At 36.7% G+C, this 23,729-nt stretch overlaps 1 protein-coding gene across 2 annotated transcripts in view; it reads left to right on the forward strand.

Moving 5' to 3' along the window:
- Nucleotides 1-5,154: 5,154 nt before the first annotated feature.
- The window catches only part of LOC149795683 (phosphatidylinositol 4-kinase type 2-beta-like), an 89,071-nt gene continuing 70,496 nt past the window's right edge, over nt 5,155-23,729 (forward strand). The window contains exon 1 of one of the 2 annotated variants that reach the window (XM_089965545.1): nt 5,155-5,593. In XM_089965545.1, the coding sequence (XP_089821671.1) occupies nt 5,261-5,593 (333 nt within the window). In that variant the 5' untranslated portion in view covers nt 5,155-5,260. Of the gene's footprint in view, nt 5,594-18,594; nt 18,953-23,729 lie in introns of those variants that run through there. The other variant, XM_089965547.1, reaches the window with a different exon arrangement.

Genomic DNA, 23,729 nt, shown 5'->3' on the forward strand with positions numbered 1-23,729 from the left:
GACTTGGGGATTTCCACATTTTGTAGCTATACATATATACTAGAATTCATAAACAGGAACGTCACTCAAGCTGAGGCTATAAAAAGATAGTGGGATTTTCCAAAGGAAAAACCCACAAGTTGCAGCTATAAATAGATAGTGGGATTTCATAGGAATTTCAGCTGATTATAGATACATAGGTATTTATCGACGATCGTCACAGAAGTTGATATTGTAAGTAGTTACTAATTTTATCTATTTTATAGTGTGTGTGTTTATGTGTGTGTGTGTGAGTATGTGTGTGAGAGAGTATGTGTGTGTGTGTGTGAGTATGTCGGCGCGCGTACGTTGTGTGTGTGTGTGTGTGTGTGTGTTTATGTGTTTGTGTGTGTGTGTGTGTGTGTCTGCGCGCGTACGTTGTGTGTGTCTATTGGTCTCTGTTTGTCCGTATAAAACTCACTTTATCCCTATCAGATACACTCTACCTACCTACCTGCAGTAGCGCGTATTCAGGTCAGCCACTTGCAACACCGTTGATATTTTATCCCTAGTGTTCAGTACAGTGACGTCACTGACGCTGGAAATTTCGAGACTATAAATATCGACTTGGGGATTTCCACATTTTGTAGCTATACATATATACTAGAATTCATAAACAGGAACGTCACTCAAGCTGAGACTATAAAAAGATAGTGGGATTTTCCAAAGGAAAAACCCACAAGTTGCAGCTATAAATAGATAGTGGGATTTCATAGGAATTTCAGCTGATTATAGATACATAGGTATTTATCGACGATCGTCACAGAAGTTGATATTGTAAGTAGTTACTAATTTTATCTATTTTATAGTGTGTGTGTTTATGTGTGTGTGTGTGAGTATGTGTGTGAGAGAGTATGTGTGTGTGTGTGAGTATGTCGGCGCGCGTACGTTGTGTGTGTGTGTGTGTGTGTGTTTGTGTGTGTGTGTGTGTGTCTGCGCGCGTACGTTGTGTGTGTCTATTGGTCTCTGTTTGTCCGTATAAAACTCACTTTATCCCTATCAGATACACTCTACCTACCTACCTGCAGCAGCGCGTATTCAGGTCAGCCACTTGCAACACCGTTGATATTTTATCCCTAGTGTTCAGTACAGTGACGTCACTGACGCTGGAAATTTCGAGACTATAAATATCGACTTGGGGATTTCCACATTTTGTAGCTATACATATATACTAGAATTCATAAACAGGAACGTCACTCAAGCTGAGACTATAAAAAGATAGTGGGATTTTCCAAAGGAAAAACCCACAAGTTGGAGCTATAAATAGATAGTGGGATTTCATAGGAATTTCAGCTGATTATAGATACATAGGTATTTATCGACGATCGTCACAAAATGGAACGAAAAAATTGAAAAAGAAGAAGAAAATGAGAAGAGGAAGAAAGAAGAGGAGGAGGAGGAAGAGAAGAAAGAAGAGGAAGAGAAGAAAGAAGAGGAGGAGAAAAAAAGAAGAAAAAGAGTGTAGGAGATAAAATAAGAACTTGGTGGAGGAAAAGAAGAAATTAGAAGAAGAAGAAAACCCAAAGGCCCTTTTCAGGGCCAGCCATATTTCTCGAAAAGAGATAGCCTTTCCATTGCCTACCCCTTTTTTAAAAAAATTTTTTTAAAAATTTAAAAAAAATCCCATGTTAAATTCCCTTGTACGTAGAGTGACCCACGATTTATTCCCATGTTAAATTCCCCTTGTACGTAGATTGACCCACGATTTTTCGCCATGTTAAATTTCCATTGTACGTAGATTGACCCAGGGGTCCCTGTAATGCTAATTCCCATTGTACGTAGGGTGCCCCCCTTCACTACTAGGGATTTATCTGCACACGCGATCAGACGGCAGACCGTTTAACCTGGCACGACTGAAGGCAAAGAGCAAAGTGCGTGAGGTAAAAATTAGGGACATGCTCTTTGCAGACGATGCTGCTTTAACCACCCACACAGAAGCTGAGCTTCAGCGCCTGATGGCCCGCTTTGCTAAAGCATACGATGAGTTTGGGTTAACCATAAGCCTAAAGAAAGCAAACGTGATGGTTCAGGACGCGGACCCCCCCCCCCCCCCCCCAAGCATCATCATCAACAACTACGAACTTGAGGTGGTGAGTCAGTTCATTTACCTCGTCTCTACCATCACCAACAACCTCTAGCACGATGCTGAGCTCAACAAGCGGATCGGAAAGGCATCAACAACTCTCTCCAGGTTGTCGCAGAGAGTGTGGAACAACAGCATGCTGACTCAGACAACGACCTCGATAAAATTTAGGACGAAAATTTACACCTACACAGTGAAATTTAAAGACTTAGCGTCTGACGTTCCAGCCGAGCAAGTAGCAGGTTTCATTACGGACCTACTTAACTCCCTGTTAGAGGAGCTCAGATGTCATTGCCAAGTCAAAGATCAAGGTCGTTTGAGCCTATCTATGTATCACGACAGTTTGAACTCGCCTGTATGTCTCGGGTTTAGCACACCTGCAGAACTACCTTCTTCCAAACTTTTGAGGGCTATTGAAGACGTGCCGACGACGAGAGAAACATTTGACATCACCGATGGAAAAGTGACCATTCATATGGCATACGTTATACATCCATGGGAAGAAGACGATGACTGTACTTGATCTGCTTACCGATAAGTGTACGTAGCACGATGGACATGACAACAGATTTACGAATGCAAGGGAGTACGTGATGGGAAACAGCTACACTGGGACACAAATGGTAGCTGACCAGATTTTAAACAACATGTTTGACGAAGAGAGAGAGAGAGAGAGAGAGAGAGAGAGAGATGAACTTTGTCCTATTTGATTTATTGTTACTTGTATTGTTTTAGCTTTTTGTTATAAATGAACATTTAATGTAAATGCATTGTATATGAAGTGATTTTAGGAAGGCGTGAACTTTAATTTTAAACAGTAGTTTGCTCGAACCAAGAACTAAATAACTCGTAAATACGTTTGTTTCATGTCCAAATGTTTATGTATTAAATGGATAGTGCTTAGACCAAAGAACAGGCCAGAGAGCCCATATATATACTTGAATAAATGTTTTGAACCCATACCATAGCCTTTTCTTTTTTCGAGCCTCTATTATATGTGTGAGTCTTTCTTTAGAACATTTCTGTCCTCTTTTCTGTGTGTTTAAATGTGTATTTGTTTCTGGATGTTTATGTTTGTCCCTATCAACCCTTTGTCCTTACAAATACATTTCACCCTATAAAAAGTGTTGATCTTATAAATCCCATGACACTACCCAATGTTCAATTCCATTGACCTCCAGGTGACATCCCCATGTTAAATTCCCATTGTCGACAAAGTGCAAATTCCTACTTTAACGTTAAAGTTACATTGTGCTAAAGTGACCTCCTTTACTACTACCGTCACTAAATACAATGCCAACATAAATTGTATTAGACTGTAGTACGTAACCAATAATTTCCTCGTGTGCTCGCGCTGTTTCTCGTCTGCATCGTGGTAAATTATTTTGTAAAACTGTTTAGATTTAATGGCTATTTAATACCCATCCCCTCCAAACAAAAATTATCTGTTTAGCTGGCTTGCTCTTTGATATCATCATCGTTACAGATAGAACATTCACTAAAATCATCAAATATTGAGGACGCTTCAGACGTAGTGGGCGATTTAGTCAGACGCTATTCTTTTATGTACAAAATTATATAAATTCTTTTTCTTTTTATCTTCGTAAACGTTCACCAATTTATTCCGTTCCATTTCTAATGTCACTCCTAAGTTAACCAGTTTATCAATGTGTTATATATTTGTCTCAGAAAACGCATATTGCAACTTTGTGCCTCTATGATAAATCGATATGATGCATTGAAATGATGCAGCTATTTCAGTTCCTCTGGGACGCTTTTTATGTCCGAGTCGTTTGGTAGTTTAATGCCTTTACTTGAGACCACAATAAACTCTTTAAAAACAGGATTAGCGTCAATCTGATTTTTGACATTATATACCATAGTAATTCTTTAATATGAAAGGAGATTTCCATACTATGCATTTTCAATTAGTTCTTTGAAATTTTGCCAAGCGCCTAATTGTAAGCATGTGATGTTTTACAGTCAGCTAATATGTGTAGTCAATTGCCTTTCACTTTCCACATTTTCCATCTAGACTGGGTTGTCTCCCTACTTAATAAAACAAATGTCCAATCGAGCGATCTGGTTTATGAGAGTACGGCGCGTTAGTTGTCTCGATTACGTATCTGTGTTGAGAGTATAAATGAAAACCACATATTTGACGTTAAGAAATCGTTTGGAAAACACGTGATTGACTTCTTTCCTTTACAAATTAATGTAAAAAAAAAAAACCACCCCATTACTATTTGTGCCTCATGTAAAAGTAAGCATTGATAGTAATTGTAGGCCGACCGGGTATTTCCAGCTCTTTCACCAGAAATATTTTCAGTTATTTTTCGATATTGCCAAAGTTGTTATAACTCGGCACATATTAAATCAAAATAGAGCATCTCCCTCTGAATTTAAGGCAACGCAAGATAGACTGTTTGATAAGATTTGCATCAGTTGTGGTTGATGTAATAAATAAAGCCTGGGAAGTATTGATCGATCCGGCAGTTGCTGCTTGCCACTGATGCATAATGATACTGTATACAGCCTCAAGAACGTGTATGCGTTTTGAGAAATTTCGTGGTTTAAGCATCTTTTTGTTCCTTGATTCCCCTGCACTAGTAATAGTTCAATCCAATATCAACTCAATCTGACGCAGAACTGTCATTGAAAAAGCCCAAAGTAATCGATAATGTTCGTCTGAAAATTGAGTTACGACAATTATTGAGCTGACCACTAAAAAATCACGATTGAATAAACTTTGTTAGAATTATATTGCGATTAAATGTTAAAACTAAAATTAATTTTTCAATTTATATTAATAATGACCTTACATGACATTTTTGACTTTTACTATAGAGATGGTTGCCTGTTTTTATTTCTTGCGTGCACAGATACATAATTATCAGGGATAGCTTATGAGGATTCAATTGAAAACATATTTTTATAATTTGTTTAAGAATGAATCATCCAATGTTTTTCATCATTCACACACAAATGCAATGTGGTATGTACAAACGACCAGGAACTAGAAGTATTCGCATTATTCCGGAACAAGCATAACATCTGAAATAAGTTGAAGCCCTATAGCGATGATCTAACTTCCGCATCTGCTTTACGTGAAGTTGTTTTCGACACGTTATGGCTGAGATAAGTTAGTCACAAGACCTCATGAGCGACATAGACGATCAGCCACTACAGTCCGAGGTGGACAGTATGGACTTAGCGGCACCACCTCCAGATGTAACTTTCGCCCCCCAAAGAGATTCCTACCATAGAAGTGCGCCTCGATCCCCCACCCGGGGAACGGGCACAGAAGAAAGCTCCCCTCTGTTAACTTCACGTGTGGAGCATGAATATGGAAACTTTCAAAACCATTTTCCCGATGATCCTGAATATCAGGAAATTATTAGAAAAGCGGAGGAGGCAATAGAATGTGGGCGCTATCCAGAAAGAATTTACCAGGGCTCTAGTGGGAGTTATTTTGTCAAAAATATTGACGGGGTAAGTTGAACATGCAGTGGGTATATTAGTCTGAGTTTCCACTAACCTTTTCACCACTTTTTACATACTTGGACAGTAATTTTTATTTGTGTGGAAGGTCAGAACGCATATTGAAAATGTGAAATTTTCCGAAAAATGTAGTCTTATTTGCTTTAAGGGCTGTTCTCTGCCTTTTTGTTGTTGTTGTGTGGTTTAATGCCATTTTTCAGCACACGATAGGCTATGCATGGCGGCCAGTATTAATGGTGGAGAAAGAACCCAGGAAGAACCACCGACCCAGAAGAAGCCACTGGCAAGCTTTCTCACATACCCACATTGGCCGAATCCTAGACTCGAACCCATGCAGACAGGTTGAGATGGCAGTGATCCATAACAGAGAGCGCTTTAGACCACTCGACCACTCGGGGCCCCCAATTTGTGCTGGAGAATAAGTGTTTTGATATCTTTGTCTATTGGGCCACATGCTAGTAATTAATATATTTATTTTGACTGATCTTTGTATGCATCTTTGCTAGCCAAGGTTACGATGTATTAATCCAATCTGCACCTTGGCGGATTGATCAGATATAAGAGAGCCTTGTGATAGCGACATCTAGTTGATTTCTTGAGTTGTCTCCTTTAGTTTATAATGCCAACTAACTAATAGCGTGTAACAGTGGTGCATTGTTACATTGTATATCATCTGAAAATGGTAGAGGCAATTGACTTCAAAAGGATATTTTGTAAGTTTAACATTGAAAGTATGGCTACATACCAGAGAGCCATTACATGTGAGGGAGAGGATGTATTTGTACAGACATGGACTGACAGTGCTTGATTGTCAATCCATTTCAGTTTTGTGCTCCCATTGTATTGATCATGAGGAACTGTGTTCAGTTTTGAACAACTTTATTTTGATTGGACACGGTTGCCTGTCGCTGCATCCAATTAAATTCACAGACCCAAAGCATTGAGTTATCGGATTGATCTGCCCTGGCTTAGATAGGGTTAACACATCAGAACCTTGGCTAGCAAAGATGCTTTCTATGTGGATGGTAAAGAAAATCCCTCTTCTTTTGAGCCCTATTAAATCCTTCAGAACAGAATTCCTTTGTTAGAAAAAAAACCTTTCAGAACAAAACACCTTTGAATCCATTGGTTATTCACCTGAAATTTAAACTGCTGACACATGCATGGAAGGCAGTATCACCCCAATATAAGAGTAACATCAGCTCATTAGTTATTTCCAAGTGATATTGTCCTCGCTGTCTGTACGGTTTCTGCTCATTACTGGGAGTGAAACAGTTTATTGATACATCGATGCATCAGAACTTTTGCTGTATGGATATCTAAGATGTGGAGATTCAATGCAGAATGATACTTATCATATTCAAGTTATTTTAGTCTAAAGCAGTAACGAATAATTATTAGTTGCTTGCCTTGTTATTCTTTAAATTGAGAATTCATCTGAGAGAGCTGTTGGAGGCACAGGTACCGGTAGTCATTTTTAGTAGTATAAACAAAAAAACAGAAAAACTATTCAGAATACTCACATGCTTTCTGCAAATTAATACAAAGAGACATTCATATTTTGCCCCTCCCCCCATCCCCTGGCATTTCTGTGCTAATTATCTTGTCCCAAAGCATGTCCAGCATAAAGGAAAGGTACCAAAACAGGGCTGAGCAAAAAAATTTTTTTTAACCACTAGTCCAGGACAAGTGGTTTCAGAAAATTCACTAGTCCCACCTTTCTCTTCACTAGTCCCACCTTACTTTTCACTGGTCCCAAAATGGCAATCACTTGCTGAGATTTGATGAGACATGTACATGTACCTAATCCATAGAGAAAAAAAAAATATACAACATAATTATTTTTAAAAGAATTTAATTTTTCAGAAACATTGGTTGTTATACATTTGGCTTCTTCAGGTTCATGTATATATGTTTTAGCTGATGGATTTGAAAATATGTCCATGTACGTTTTATCCCTCCATTTTCAAACAAATTTACCTTCTCCAAATCGCTGTTATTACCTTCTTTGTGAAAATAATTTAGCAAACTCATTTTATCCACATAGTAACTATTAGCTTGACAACTACTTCTAAAGTGATCATAACATCAATTTTCTCTTTTAAATACGAACTGAAACAGCTCATTAATTAGCGTAATTGTTTCGCTTCAAACACAATATCACACGTGGAAGTGAATCATCTGTATAATCAATTATAAATTAAAGAATCGTTACTGTCATTTAATCAGTTCATAAAGGAAACCAACACTGATGTCGGTAAAGTACCTTTCATTAATTTAATTCCACTGACTCGCTGGATGAAAATCATAGTGAGCCGCTTGTTATGATCTAGATTGAGTAAACTCATTGCAACAAAACTGCTTACAACACTGCTAATTGATCTTACTGGCTTTCTTTTGTTTGACATGTTTTGATTTGCCGATAATTTGGTCGCTTAGCCAAATATACAGTCAAGCAGTAACAGGATGTAAATGTATACATGAAGAGTGGTAGAATCAAGTATTCAGTACACCCAGAGGGCATGATTGGTAGATATAGTGATTAAAGCATGAAAATAAGGAGAAGCCCAACTTTTTTAAAAAGCACTTGTCCCCGACTAGCGACTTGGACAATTTGTCTTGCCTGACTTTGAAAATGACTAGTCCGGGATGTCGGGCTATGGGATTTGCTCAGCCCTGCAAAATAACCCTAACCCTAACCCTAAAGGAAAGGTACCAAAATAACTAATGCTGACCCTGTTCTACATGTATAATGAAATCCTTTACCAGTCATTTAATACCCACTTTTATGCGAAGTTTTTTGGTTGGTTTGTATCTTGTTTACTTTACTTGAATTTGAAAGCTGTGCTGCTGGTGTCATGCATTGAAATAAGTTACACTGAATTCCCATTGTTGTTTATTGTTTGTTCTGGTCCAGGGTGGTTTACTTAGCTACTTTTAACTTTGTTACATATAGGGACTTAAACGTAAGTAACTGGTCAAGGCAATCCAACAAGCATTTAAGTTTCCAAAATATAAATTTATTTAAATAAAATGCAAAATCAAACGAAGCACAAGATGTAAAAATTACTTACTGTGTATGAATTCCTATTATGTAATCCTAATAACCCTGATCTGCTCTATCAATTTCTCACTAATCTGTTCTAAGAGATAATCCGAACAAAGCTTGTAGAGTGCTTATGTGCTGTGATGATAACACAGCTGAATTCAACAGCATTATTAATCCAAGTGTTTTTGCTTTAATCTCATTTAATCTCATGAACATAGACTAACAATGAAGTCCTGGAAAGTTTCACATAATCCAATAAAATTAGATATTCAAATCCTTGAATATAATCAGATGATCTATTTAAATCAATGATTAGACTGCTCCGGCGGCTAAAGTGGTCAGAACGTCTGCTTCAAATTTTTAACATAGCTTTAAAAATCTTTCAGTCATATCGCTATGATGTTTGCAGTGTGGCAGTTTATGGTGATGTATAGCACTGAGGCAACATGCCGCAGACATGTAGCATGATGTTCCCACTCAGTCACATTATCCTGACACCAAGCCGACCAGTCCTAACACTAACGCCTTAATGCTGAGTGCCAAGTGAGGCAGCTGTCAGTACCATTTTTATAAATCTTTGGTATGACTCGTCTGGGGTTCAAACCTGTGACCTCCCACATCCGAGGTATATGCTCTAATCACTTAGACCACCGGAGTGATCTGTCATATTCTCTGCTCACTTATCCTTCTGTACATGCTGTTCACATACCTATCTGTTCTTCCACAGTTGGTAATTCAGTTTTCTATGCTTTGTTAAATAACAAATCGTGAATTTAAATTCTAGTAATTGGTCAAGGCAGTACGTAAAAAATGTAGACTTTGGTTTGATATGTAGACCACCAACTAATTAAGCTGCCTCTTGTTTCCTGTTTTCTAAAGCATCCTATGCCATTGTAAATGACTACACTGCACAGTGATAAAAACCAATTTACCCACACTGGTGGAAATGTGTACCACAACTACAGTAGTTCTCATACATCATGTTTCTGCATACATAAAAGGCTTATTTAGGATACATAGCTAATGGCAAGTACTTTTCATTATCATGAGACGGGTATTAAGAATGAAAGACTGATGGTACCCTAACATATAAACTTTGGCGGATTAATACATAGAGAAGTACTTACCATGTAAAAAGGGATGAAAAAAGTAAAATATAAAGAAGCCAATAAATCTTTCGTTGTATGCATTTCAGGAATATTTTGTAATTCTCTTTGATATTATCAGTACTGACCATAGCTGTACTTTAAATATGGAAAGTTTGATAGCAGTAGGGTTACAAGTATGAGTGTAACATGATTCTGTCAAGAGATCTCACTGCTCTCATTACTTGGCATCGTGATATTTTTCATGGACATTGTATATGAGTTCCATATGGTAATTCAGTTTTACACATCCTGTATATAATGCTATACCTAGATTCATAAAATTTCTACCACCCTTTCAGATGGGTTTTTACCATCCTGTATGCAAGGCTGTACCTAGATTCTTAAAATTTATACCACCCTTTCAACTGTGTTTTTACCATCCTGTATACAAGGCTATACCTAGATTCTTACAATTTCTACCACCCTTTTAAATGGGTTTTTACCATCCTGTATACAAGGCTATGCCTAGATTTTTACAATTTATACCACCATTTCAGATGGGTTTTTACCATCCTGTATGCAAGGCTGTACCTAGATTCTTAAAATTTATGCCACCCTTTCAGATGGATTTTTACCTTCCTGTATACAAGACTATACCTAGATTGTTAAAATTTCTACCACTCTTTCTACCTGGAACCATGAAAATTCACTGTAATCTTGCTTTCGTGCTTCATTGACTTGGATTTAGTCTCAGACACTGTTTCATACCAAAAATCATAAAAATAAATGATTGTATGCATCTCTGTTAGTACCAGACCATTTCAGTTAAAAAAAGTCTACTTGACACATTTTATTCATTTTCACAAGTGTTATGTATATTTGATTTAATTATATCTGATTTAATATATATTTATTTCAATTTAATTGTTTGTCAGTTTTTAAAAAAAAATTATATTTCATTACATGATTATGATGATACTTTTTTTAGAAAATTGTTTGACTGTTAGTTTCTAAACACCAAGTGTTGATCTAAATCCTGACCTTGTTTCAGAATTTGTAGCAACCTTCGTAAACAAGTAACATAAGAAATTAGGCGCTCATCCTAAGGATAATTTTGAATTTTTAATAGAATATTTCAGAAAACTTTGTTTTTTGACATTTTAATTTTTCTAGGTTTTGAAATCTTAGTGAAATCGGCATGCTTTTTCTAAAATGTCATCAAAAGTGGAAATCTTTCTTTCAAATCCTACACAGGAACAATTACATCTTTTCAAAAAAAATGATTTAATTCAACTTGACAGAAAATACGATCTTTCTGAAATAATGGCTTCCTTAACTAACAGGAAATAAATATTTTGCTTCAGTATTTGGTAGAAAAGAATGTTTTGGATAAAAGTGCTTTGGTTTCAGTCATTAAGTCTGTATCAGACTCTGACACAAAAATGAAGGAATTAGAATTAAAATACAAAATGGAATTGGAGTTGAGGAAGCTGGAACTTCAGAAAGATAAAGAGGAACAACAAATGCAAATGCAGTTACTGTTGGGAAAAGAAAAGAACAAATGAAATTGGAGAAAGAAAAAGAACAAATGTTATTACAAAAAGAACAAATGAAATTGGAGAAAAAGAAATAAAAAATGAAACTGGAGAAAGAAAAAGAATAAATGTTATTACAAAAAGAACAAATAAAATTACAATTTGAGAAAGAGGAGAGAGAGAGACAGGAAAGAGAGAAAGAAAAGCAGACGCAAATGCATTTAGGTAAGGAAGAATGAGAGAAAGAAAGACAAATGCAGTTACAAAAAGAACAAATGCAAATGGAAGAAAGAGAGAAAGAGAGGGAATAATAATGTAAAATAAAGGAAATGGAACTGGCAAGTGAACAGCACATTCATACTTCAAATCCAAATTTAAGTTTTGACCTTGCAAAGAATATTAGATTAGTGCCCCTTTTCAGAGAAAAAGAAGTAGACAAATAGCTTACTTGTTTGAAAAAGTTGCTTTAAATCTGAAATGGCCAAGGGGGCATTGGACTCAGTTATTACAGTGTGTACTCACTGGCAAGGCTAGTGATATTTACAATTCACTTTCATTTCACCAAAGTGGTAATTATGATGTGGTTCAAGAATGAATCCTAAGGGGTTATGAGTTAGTCCCCAATTTTTATCGGTAAAAATTCAGAAACTATAGAAACTAAGCTGGACAAACTCATGTCGAATTTGCTGGAAAAAAAGAGCAGTTATTTGATAGATGGTGCTTAGCCAAGAAAATTGAGGGAGATTATGAAAGTCTCAGACAACTTGTATTACTTGAAGATTTCAAAAACTGTGTCCATAAGTGACATTTTGTATTATCTTGACGAGCATCAGATTGAAACCTTGAAAAATGATGCTCAGGCTGCTGATGAGTATTCTTTAACTCATAAAATTCCTTTTGTAACTAGACTTCTACTCAACAATATTTCGGCAGAAAAGTATTTCAGCCTAATACAAGCCCTTCTAAAACTCAAACTGGCACAACTTCAAAAAATCAAACTTCAGAGAAACTTGATAAAAGATCCTTGTCTCTTCCTACATGTACCTATTGCAAGAGAAAAGGACACGTTATTTCTGATTGCTACAAATTGAAAAATAGGCATCAGAATCAAGACATACCTATTCCAATGCTATTATTTCTAAGAGGTCAAGGTCACTGTCATGTTTTGAAAGCAATACATTGGTTGGATCTAATAAACCCCAGTCTGATTTGATTCTGGAGAATTATGAACCATTCATATTGAAGGGTTCTATATCACTCTTGGGTGAATCAGTCAATCCTATCTCTATTAAAATTTTAAGGGACACAGGAGCTTCTCAGAGGTTTTTATTGTCAGGTACTTTGCCTTTTTCTGAGAAGTCTTATTCTTATGAGAGTGTTCTTATTCAGGGTATAGAGTGTGGCTTTGTTAATGTTCCTTTCCATTGTGCAAATTTGTCATCAGCCTTAGTCCAGGACCCATGACAGTCGGCACAGTGTCTGTTTTACCGGTTGAGGGCATTCATTTATTACAATGCAATGACCTAGCTGGAGACAAGGTTGTGGTTAATCCACCTGTAACTGACAAGCCATGCGTGGATCAATAAGTTGATCCAATTGAAAAAGAATTCCCTATGTATTTCCATCTTGTGCAGTTACCAGAGCTATGGCAAAGAAAGCTCTTGAGAATAATGTTGATAAGGAAAGTATTCCTTTAGCTGACACATGTATTGGTCAGGCTTTTGATGAGGTCACTTTCACTCCTTATTTGGATCAATCAGAAGGTATTGATCAGTGATCCTTTTTTAAGGACTCAGTCTCTTTATTCTAATCAGGGTAATAAATGACAATCACTTGTTGCCGAACAGGAAAAAGATCCTGAGATCTCTTGTTTGTTGCAGAGGGCCATTAGTGATACTGAAGCTACTGAAGTTTCGTCTGTTGTTTCATTAAAAATGGAATTCTTGTGAGAAAACGGAGACCTCCCGAGGTACCTGCTGATGACGAATGGTCAGTGAACTAACAAATTATAGTTACAAAACCTTACAGACAGGAAATACTTAGTCTGGCCCATGAAACTCACTTCTGTTGGCCAAAAATCAAAAGTGATGTTGATAATTACTGTCTATCTTATCATACCTGTCAAATGGTAGGAAAACCAAATCAGAACATTCCCAAGGCTCATCTACAACCTATTCTCGCCTTTGACGAACCATTCAGTAGAATTATGGTAGATTGTGTTGGTCCCTTACCTAAGACCAAGTCAGGTAACCAATACCTGTTGACCACTATGTGTGCGTCAACAAAGTTTCCAGAGGCAATTCCCTTGAGGAATATAAAATCTAAAATAATAGTCAGATCTTTGATAAAGTTTTTACTGAAGTCCATACAGTCTGATCAAGGCTAAAATTTCATGTCCTGAATTTTCCAGCAAGTTATGTATGAATTAGGCATTCAACAAATCAAATCTTCTGCCTATCACCCTGAGAGCCAAGGGGCATTCGAAAGATTCCATCATATTTTGAAAAATATGATTCATCATATTGTTTTGATATGGGTAAAGATTGGGATAAAGGCACTCATTTACTGTTGTTTGCTGTTAGGGAATCAGTTCAAGAATCTTTAGGTTTCAGTCCCATTGAAGTTATTGAGAAAGAAACTTCTTTCTAATGAAGATTCTAAAATTAATCTTCTTGATTATGTTTCTATTTTTAAATACAAGTTATCAAAGGCTTGTGAGGTCGCAAGAGCAAATCTGCACTCAATCCAAAATGAAATCAAGATATGATAAAAACTTGAAGGAAAGGAGCTTGCAGTCCTGTCTCTCTTGCCAATACCACAAAATCCTCTTCATGCCAAGTATTATGGTCCCTACACAGTTGACAGGAAAATAAATGATTTAAATTACATCATAAATACACCTGGGAGGCGTAAACAAAAACAACTCTTTCACATTAACATGGTAAAAGAGTATATTGAAAGAGATAGCCAGGTTAAACATGCAATTAATTTAATTGTACCAGTCCCACTCAGTGAAGATTTAAGTGAAGGAATATCATCAGATTCTACTGATATTGGAGTGACAAGTCTTCGGAATTCAGAAATTATGAAAGATCTGGACCATAATTTTCACATTTGCAAGAGCAAGAAAGAAATGAACTTAAACAGTTATTATTTGAATATGAGCACTTATTTCCAGATGTACCTACAAGGACAAATAAAATTTTCCATGACGTTGAAATTGTAAATTCAAAACCTGTCAAACAACACCTGTACAGGATGAACCCTCGCAAACAGGAATACTTGAAAAAAGAAATTCAATATTTGCTGGAGAAGGACTTTATAGAGCCCAGTAAAAGTGACTGGAGTTCACCATGCATACTTGTTCCAAAACCAGATAAAACTTCCTGTATGTGTATTGATTATAGGAAGGTGAATATTGTGACAAAAACAGATTCATTCCCATTACCAAGAACTGATGACTGTATTGATAAGATTGGGAATGCCAAGTATGTCACCAAATTTGACCTGAAAAGATTTAGGCAGATTCCACTAACGGAAAGAGCAAAGGAAATTTTGGCATTCATGACTCCAGATGGACTTTACCAATATAGTTTAATGCCGTTTGGGATGAAAGAGTTGCCGAGTACATTTCAGCACCTCATGAATATGATTACCTCTGGTCTAGACAGTTGCAATGCTTACATCGATGATGTCATCATCTACAATGACACATGAAAAGAACATTTAGCAACAATTCGGAAATTCTTTAACAGACAGATGCATTTTTGAAAATTAATTTATCTGAAAGTGAGTTCTGCCATGCTAGTGTTACTTTCCTAGCACACATCGTGGGACACTGACAAGTTAAACCTATAGATGCTGAGGTCAAGGCTATCTCTGAATTTCCCATGCCTGTTAATAAAAAGCAACTGATGTGATTTTTAGGTATGGCCGGATACTATCAAAAATTTTGTTCCAATTTTTCTATAATTGCTGAACCCCTGACAAATTTATTGAGTAAGAAAAACAAGTTCCTTTGGACTGAAAAATGTTAGGTGGCTTTTGACAAGTTGAAAGCCATACTTAAAAGTGCACCAGTTCTTACAGCTCCAAATTTCAGCCAATCTTTTAAACTGTCTGTTGATACAAGTGATGTTGGGGTTGGAGCAGTTTTGATTCAAGAAGATGAAAGTGGTATTGATCAACCATTGTGCTATTTTTCTAAGAGATTAAATAAGCAACAAAGGAATTATTCAACAATTGAGAAGGAATTTTTTGCTTTGATATTGGCATTACAACATTTTGAAGTTTACATTAGTTCAGCTCCTACTTCGATTATTGTGTTTAGTGACCACAACGCTCTTACTTTCATTGGCAAGATGAAAAATAAAAATCAGAGACTATTAAGGTGGAGTTTGTTGTTACAGGAATATAATCTTGACATCAGGCACACAAAGGGAAAATATAGTTTAATGGCAGATGTGCTTTCTCATGTATAACAATATGTAATTTATGAGTTCTTTCAAACCTCATGTATACTTAGTCTGTGGTAAAAAGGAAGCTTTATGTATAAATCTTTCTTTTTCTTTATGAGGGGAAGTGTTGTGTGTATTAGATTTAATTATATCTGATTTAATATATATTTATTTCAATTTAATTGTTTGTCAGTTTTATTTTTTTATATTTTTCATTGCATGATATTGTAATGTAAATTTATTCACTAGAGATGATACTTTTTTTTAGAAAATCATTTGACCTTGACTGTAAGTTTATGAACACCAGGTGTTGATCCAGATCCTGACCTTGTTTCAGAATTTGTTGCAGCCTTCGTAAACTAGTGGCATAAGACAAGCTTTTGCACTTCACTCATGCCCCAACTTAGATTTGGAATCAGGATTAGTCCTACAACATAACACACATAACCGTATATTTTTGTTCTAGGGGCTGTTGGGTCTTACTGCATAATTAATGGCTGTGTGTAGCATGTTGTGATGTTGACTAATAGTAACAAAAATAAAATTTTCAGGAATATCATACATCTAGCAATCAATAATGACACTTTTCTACAAAGTAAAGTTATAATGTTTTTGTCAGACTTTACTTACCCTGATGTCTTTTCTCTAATAAATTCAAATTCTCACCAAAGAAATGGACCTGTTTTCAAGTTTCATTGGCCTACATTTCAGTTGGCTGGAAAGCGATGAAAGCCGGGAATGCCGAAATCGGATTAAGTTGAAATATTGTTCTTTCATGAAATGAATAAGAATATATTATGCCTATTGGAACTGTAAACAACATTTCATTTCATTCAAGAAACATATCCCGCACATTTCCTTATTTAAACATACTTTGGCATACCTCGACTAACATCACATTGCAACAGATACAAATTTATGTCAACGGAGCATGAAAATGAATCCATTTGCTAGTGTCATATTTTCATTCCGCCAGAAAAAAGGCAGCACAGTAAGCATATTAATTACACTAAAATTAGTGGAAGAGTGTCGATATTGGCGGCCAAGTTTGTGAGATATTCCAGAAAGTTTGACTACTCATTCCGATGTCAGCTGAAATCAGAACAGGCTTTCCATTGCTGTCATTTGGGTAGTAAGACATAGCACTAAAATAAAAACGTGCTATGTCTTAACATTGTAGGACTAATGATAGGATGCATCTTGATGGTCAGTACACATCATCTTGAAAAGGTCACTGTGATCCAGCTTTCAGGCTTCAATGATTATGGCTAAAGTCTTTGTTTCATGCTTGAATCATTAAATTAGATTATTGTAAACACCTCAGTTAGTGTTATATCCTCACAAAAAGATCATTTATGACCTACATTTTACATTTTACTGACTGAAGTTTTTGCATTTATTTCATGAACAATTGGATATGTACATTCAGTACTGTCTTATCTAGAATCATGAAACTTTATCTGAGGATAAATCTTGATGAGAACTGCTCTTTCCTTTCAGTATATATATATATATATATATATATATATATAGAGAGAGAGAGAGAGAGAGAGAGAGATATCAGGCTAAATCAAGAATAATTTTATCAGCAGTGTTGTGTTGTGTTCAGTACTGAGAAATGATGGTAGGATATGCTTTCAGTTGCCATCATTATTTTTAAAAGACAGTTTCACATGAAAACCGTGTATATGTATATTCTGCTTAACATCCCCCCCCCACGTCTCCTCTCTATCTACCGCTACATCTGTATATTGTTTTTCAACCACACCCCCACATCTCCTCTATCTCTACCGCTACATTTGTTTATTATTTTTCACACACCCAATTTCCTCTATATGGTATAATGGTACCAATTGTGCAAGTCTAGGTGGACGGAGCTTAAGGTGTTGGAACATTGCATTCAGAAATAATAAGAACAACACTAGCTGTGATTGGTGCATTATGTAAGAGTTGTACTTTCTGTTAGGCTTAAAAAAAAGTTGTGCCTCTTGGCAACATGTGAGATTATGTTAATTCATATCTAGATCATATTTTGTATTTTTTATGATTTTTTAAAATGTGGTACACATGGCTGAAACTGTCTGTTGTGACTAGATAACTCTTACCCGTCTAGTTTAAGCAGAGTTATCTCTCTTAAATGCAACGGAGTACCTGGTTTTTTCCTGTCAAATTGACAGTCTAGCATCGTTCTCTATGACAGTGTGTGACATGCATGCTGACGTAGGATAAAAAGTATATTTATTTCACAAAGCATTAGCATTGAGCTATATGGAAAAACAGTTGGTACCGTGATACAATATCTACCGCTACATCTGTATATTGTCCCCCCTCCCCCCAACGTCTCCTCTGTATCTACCACTACATCTGCACATTGTTTTTTTTTTAAACCGTTTGTATAACTCGTGATAAAGTTTTATTATTAATGAATTTCAGAAACTCATGACGATGAGCCGGGCATTATATTGTTAGGAACATCCACTCAGGGCCGTCAGCCTTAAGTACATCTGACGTTATCTCCCTTGAATATTCTTCTTTCTGTACTGCTATAAATAGCACTGACACGTGAATACTATTTGATAAACCACTAGTTGAGATTTAGTGGGGCACTCTTTCCTTTTGATCCCGAACGGGAAGTAGTCATTCTTGACAGCATCTTCAATTCTTTGTACATCGAGATAGTAATTTGACGGATTAGTGTCAAGTGAAAGGGAAGGGTATTAGGACTCTTAGATTTCCGTGGTATCGAGATAGGCCACGTGTTATTGTAGTTGAGTCAACCGAACTAAACACTGTCAGAGGTGGAAGTGATACATATGCATATACAGTTATATGGGACTTACAGTTTACTGAGGTTATGTATATCTCGGATTAGTTGAAACATCATGTACATATGTCATGTTAATTAACTATGTACATGAATAATAGGTTTTGGACTAAATTGAAAAATTTACAGGAGCACTGCATGAGACATGTCAGCATCCGATTCCGATACGGTACGAATAGTTAAGCGTCAAGATTCCAATATTGATTCTTCCTACAAGAGTATTGAAGTAAACCTTGACTTGTCTACCTATGTGTCCCCGTATGGTAACAGATTTGAAAAGGACCCAGAATTTGCAAGGGCTGTGTATGAAGCAGAGCTGGCTATTGGTCTGGGGCAAGACCCCAAGCTAAGTTCCAAGGGCACTAGTGGTTGTTATTTTGTCAAGGATAGACACCTTGTAAGTACACACAACATTCACTTTTATAGTGATTGAAATTTACAAAAACTATCCAAAGATTTTTATCTGGTCTTGTAGGCAGATAGCAGATAACAAGATTTAGGTGTCACAATGTGGAGACACATGAAAATTAACAAGATTTAGGTGTCACAATGTGGAGACACATGAAAATTAACAAGATTTAAATATCACTGTGGAGACACATGAAAATTAACAAGATTAGGTTTCACTTTGTGGAGACACATGAAAATTAACAAGACTTAGGTTTCACTTTGTGGAGACATGAAAATTAACAAGATTTAGGTTTCACTTTGTGGGGACACATGAAAATTAACAAGATTTAAATACCACTTTGTGGGGACATGAAAATTAACAAGATTTAAGTGTTGCTTTGTAGTGACACATAAAAATTAACTTTCTGTGTTGGGTTTGTTTGTTGTATTGGCCCAAAACCAAAAGAGGTGTGTTGGGCCTGCAATCAGCTGTTGTATCAAAATTATCTGCATTATAAATAAATTATGATAGCATAATTGTGTGATAGATGGTGAGAATTGGCTGAGGCACATAAAATATTCCTTTTAAATGTAGGTTGGTAACATGTTTTGGGACAAGTACTTGCATGCTTACAGAAAATCTCAGATGACATCTTCCCATTGACATACTGTATAAGTGATACTTCAGTCTTGAAAATACTGGTGACCTGGAGCAGTTGTAACACTGCCTGACCATATGAAAACATTTTGTCTTTTAATATCTCTGGGTTCTAATTTTAAAAGTTTTGTGATAGCTCACTGAAAGAGAAACTTTCTCCACATCAAAATCATAACCAAATTAACAGAAAGTGTCACTGAAGATTCAATGGCTACTAAAAATACAAAATGTGAGAAGCTGGAAAATAAGAGACTAGTCCCTCAATAACTATGGAATGCTCACAAACCTGCTTTTATTGTGGATTCTGTTTTATTTTATTACTAGAAAATACCCCTATTTGTTGAAAATCACAATCAAAATTGGTAAAGGAAACCTTTGTATAGCACTCATTTTATCTTTGAAATGGTGGTTAATACCCCAGCAGCAGAGAGACTGAGCCCACCAACTATTTGTTCCAGCAGAATCCTCTATTGAGAACACTCTTGATAGAGGATCTTATTTCACAAATAAACCCTCTATTCAGAAAACTATGATAAATAAGCCTTCTCTGCTGACTAGAAGAGTTATTTCATGAAAAATAACTAACTATAAAAATACTTCTTGACGATAGGGGTGGTTAGACGAAACACTTGGTGGCTCAGTCTCTCTGCTGCTAAAAATGTAAATATTCTAGGATTTCTGTTGTGAATTAAAAATTTAAGTTAACAATAATGGCCAACATTGGAGAAGTACATTCTGCTAGACTAGCTCGAGAGCGACTAGAAGCAATAAAAAATTTTATTCCTGTGCGAGACAGTGTAAGACAAAAATTACAAGCACTGCAGCAAGCACAAGTTGAATTTGCAACAGGTGTAGAAGAATTATTTAAACCTGTTACAACAGCTACTGAAAAAGTTGCGGCGGTCACTGAAAAAGCTGCGGCGGTCACTGAAAAAGCTTTATTGGGAGATGAAGGTATTCTTCCAACGCTAAAACAAACCGCCACGCAGGCTGAAAAGATTGCTAAGAGAACTAAACAAACAAAAAAGATTTTACGAGAGCTTCCAACTGATATAGTTGCAGCTCAACCTCCACCCACCATTGTAGCTCAACCTCCACCCACCGCTAAAGAAGGTACTGAAGTCGCCAAAGCTGCTGCACCCAAAGCAGCAAAGGAAATTGTTGAACTAACTGCAAAATTTGATCCGGATTTTATTAAAACCCTTAAAAGCACACCAGAAGAAAAATTACCTGAAGTGATATTAGCTGGTTTATATAGCAAAGAAAAAGTTTTAAACAAGAAATATAAGTCCACGAATGATACAAATTTTGCTAAATGGGCGTATCGTATATACTACGACAAAATAAAGGTCGATTTGGGATACCCAAAACTTGTAAATGCAGTAAAGAAACTTGACAAAAGTAGACGACAAGGACTTCCACCTCCCTATTCACCGCCATTGGAGAAGCGTCCAGATGAAAAAAATGTTGATGTTCTCGAAGATCTTGGCTCACTCTATGGGGCTACAGGTAGTGGTCTTGGTGGTCACATTACTTGTCCTGATAATATCATCAGTGATGTATCACGGCTAGAAGTTCTCTTAGGAGGAATGCGTGCCGGAAACAACTCTCCGGAAATAATTAATGAAGCAGCTGATATCTGTCAGCGACTATTTCGTGGCGGCATCATGGATGCTCACATCTATCGAGAGCTCATTGATGAACTCGTCGACAGCGATTAGAGAAATAACTAATTAAATAAAATGATAGTACACAATTCTCATCGTAGACCAGTCATGGTCAGGGTGGTAAATTCACGAGTACCTGTATACAGGGTGACTTATGGAAACGGATTAGGCGATGTTGTTCAGGGTTTATTTGCGAGGATGGCACCTAAAGCAATACTGATCGCAAAACAATTATCGATGAAAGCCATTGATGTTATTAAAGATAAAGCTATTGGCGCTGTTGGTAGCACTGCCAGTAAAGCATTCACGGCAATCAAGGACAGACTAGCACGACTGATACGCAGAAAACCTCCGCTGGTAAAATTACCAGCCACCGCAGATATGCCAGCAAATGTTAGTAAAGTAATAAATGAAGCCGCAAATCAAAAACTAGCGGCGCTGATAAATCCTGAACAAATGAATACAAGTTTGATTGCGGGAAGTGGTCTTCGTTTTAGACGATAACTTTTATAATAAAATGTTTAAACGGGAATCCGATCCGGCATTCGACTTAGACGAACCGGTTCTTAAAAATGAATCAGTGCGTGATTATCAGTATTATTCTTATGACGCACGAGATCCGAATAGACCAGGATGAATTGAATTACAGGTCCAGGATACAAGTAGGTATTTCCTGCCCGCTGAAGCGTTTATTGAAGTAGAAGGAGAAATTTTAAGAGCAGATAATAATAATGCGTTTCTACCTGAGGTTAGAATCGGTTTTGTCAATAACGGAATTATGGCCTTGTTTAGTAGCGCCACGTATATGATTGATGGGAAAAATATCGAATCAGTTCAGAATGATGTTGATGTTGCTACAACAATAATTGATCTAGCAAGATATTCTGATGATTATACAAGATCAGCTCGTCCATCAATGATGTTCGCTAAGGATAATTCTGATTATCCGGATAATAGACCTAGCATTTTGAGACAACCAGTAGACCGTACTAATCCTAATCCTGTTCCTGCTAACGTAGAAGATTTACCATTTCCCAACCCTGATTACAATCTTGGTTTTGCTGCATGTAAACTAATGTTGAAAGATAATCGTAGAAAATTTTCATGTGCAATTCCGCTGTCCCATATTTTTGGATTTTGCAGAGATGTCAGAAAGGTAATTTTTGGAGCAAAACATACAGTCGTGCTTGTTAGAAAAGGCGACGACAATGATGCGCTATGGCGACCTGCAGGTGACGATGGTAAAGTAAACATAACAAAACTATCACTGTGGATGCCGGTAATGACCCCTGCAATTACCGAAGAACAGCGACTGCTTTCTTTTATGGATCAAGGTGGTAAATCGTTGTTATCGTGGCTTACAACAACCACAGATAGTATTCAAAGTGACGTTAATGGTTTATTCACATGGCATATAGCATCACAGCAGGGGGTTTCTGCACCGAGACTTATTTTCATTGCTCTTCAAAATGCTACACGATTAAACGCACAAGCATGTTTGCATATGATATTTGATCAACTTGGTATCACTGACGTTTCTCTGAGAATAAACGGACATCAAGAACCATCTGAGAACATAATGCTAAATTTTGCTAACAACCATGTTGCACGTGCATATCAACGATTGACGAAATATCTAGCGCGTGATCTAAATATCGATACTGGTTTGCAAATATCACAATTGGATTTTACATCTCATTATCCAATCTATTACTTCTCGCTGGAGCATCTTGATTTAACCAGACAGTCTGTCGTTGATATTCACTTTCGAGCTATCGTGAATAGAGACACAGGAGTTATAGCTAATTACAGAGCCGTTGGGTCATACTTTCCGATAAAGCAATGTTGCTTGAAGGTGCTGGCGGCCGAATGATACTCGTTGACGCCCCAGTAGAAAACCTGTAGGTTTTCCGAAAATATGTAACAATTAGATCAATCTTGTATTAAATAAAATGTCATATCATCACGCTAACGTTGCTCTGACTCCGGGTCAGATCAACAAACTAAAATCAAAGCAAGCATCAGTGTCAGGAACGTCAATAACACTTAAACACGGACAACTTAGTGGTGGTCAAAATAAGTTATCGGTCACTCAAACACAGCTTAATCAAATCAACAAAGCCAGAACATCAGGAAAAGGAATCAAACTTGATTTTACTGCCACAGCTGTCCGTGATATAGTTAAGTCTGGTGGAATATTTCCACTCATTCCAATATTAGCTGCTTCAATACCAGCAGCACTTGGAGCTGCAGCACTTGGAGCAGTTGGAACCGCAGCAGGAATGACACTTAAGAAAGCAGTCGGAAAAGGGTATAACAAACGAGGAGGAATGATTCTTCCTCCGGCGTTAGCGGCAATGACCGGACAAATTCCTATATCAACACAGCCAAGTGCAAAAATGCGAGCTATCACGGCGTTGGCTCCAGTGCTTGTAAAAACTGTTCTTAGTAGAAAAGAT

This window comes from Sinohyriopsis cumingii, chromosome 7 (assembly GCF_028554795.1).
Source record: "Sinohyriopsis cumingii isolate HCF-2022 chromosome 7, ASM2855479v2, whole genome shotgun sequence".
Classification (NCBI taxonomy): domain Eukaryota; kingdom Metazoa; phylum Mollusca; class Bivalvia; order Unionida; family Unionidae; genus Sinohyriopsis; species Sinohyriopsis cumingii.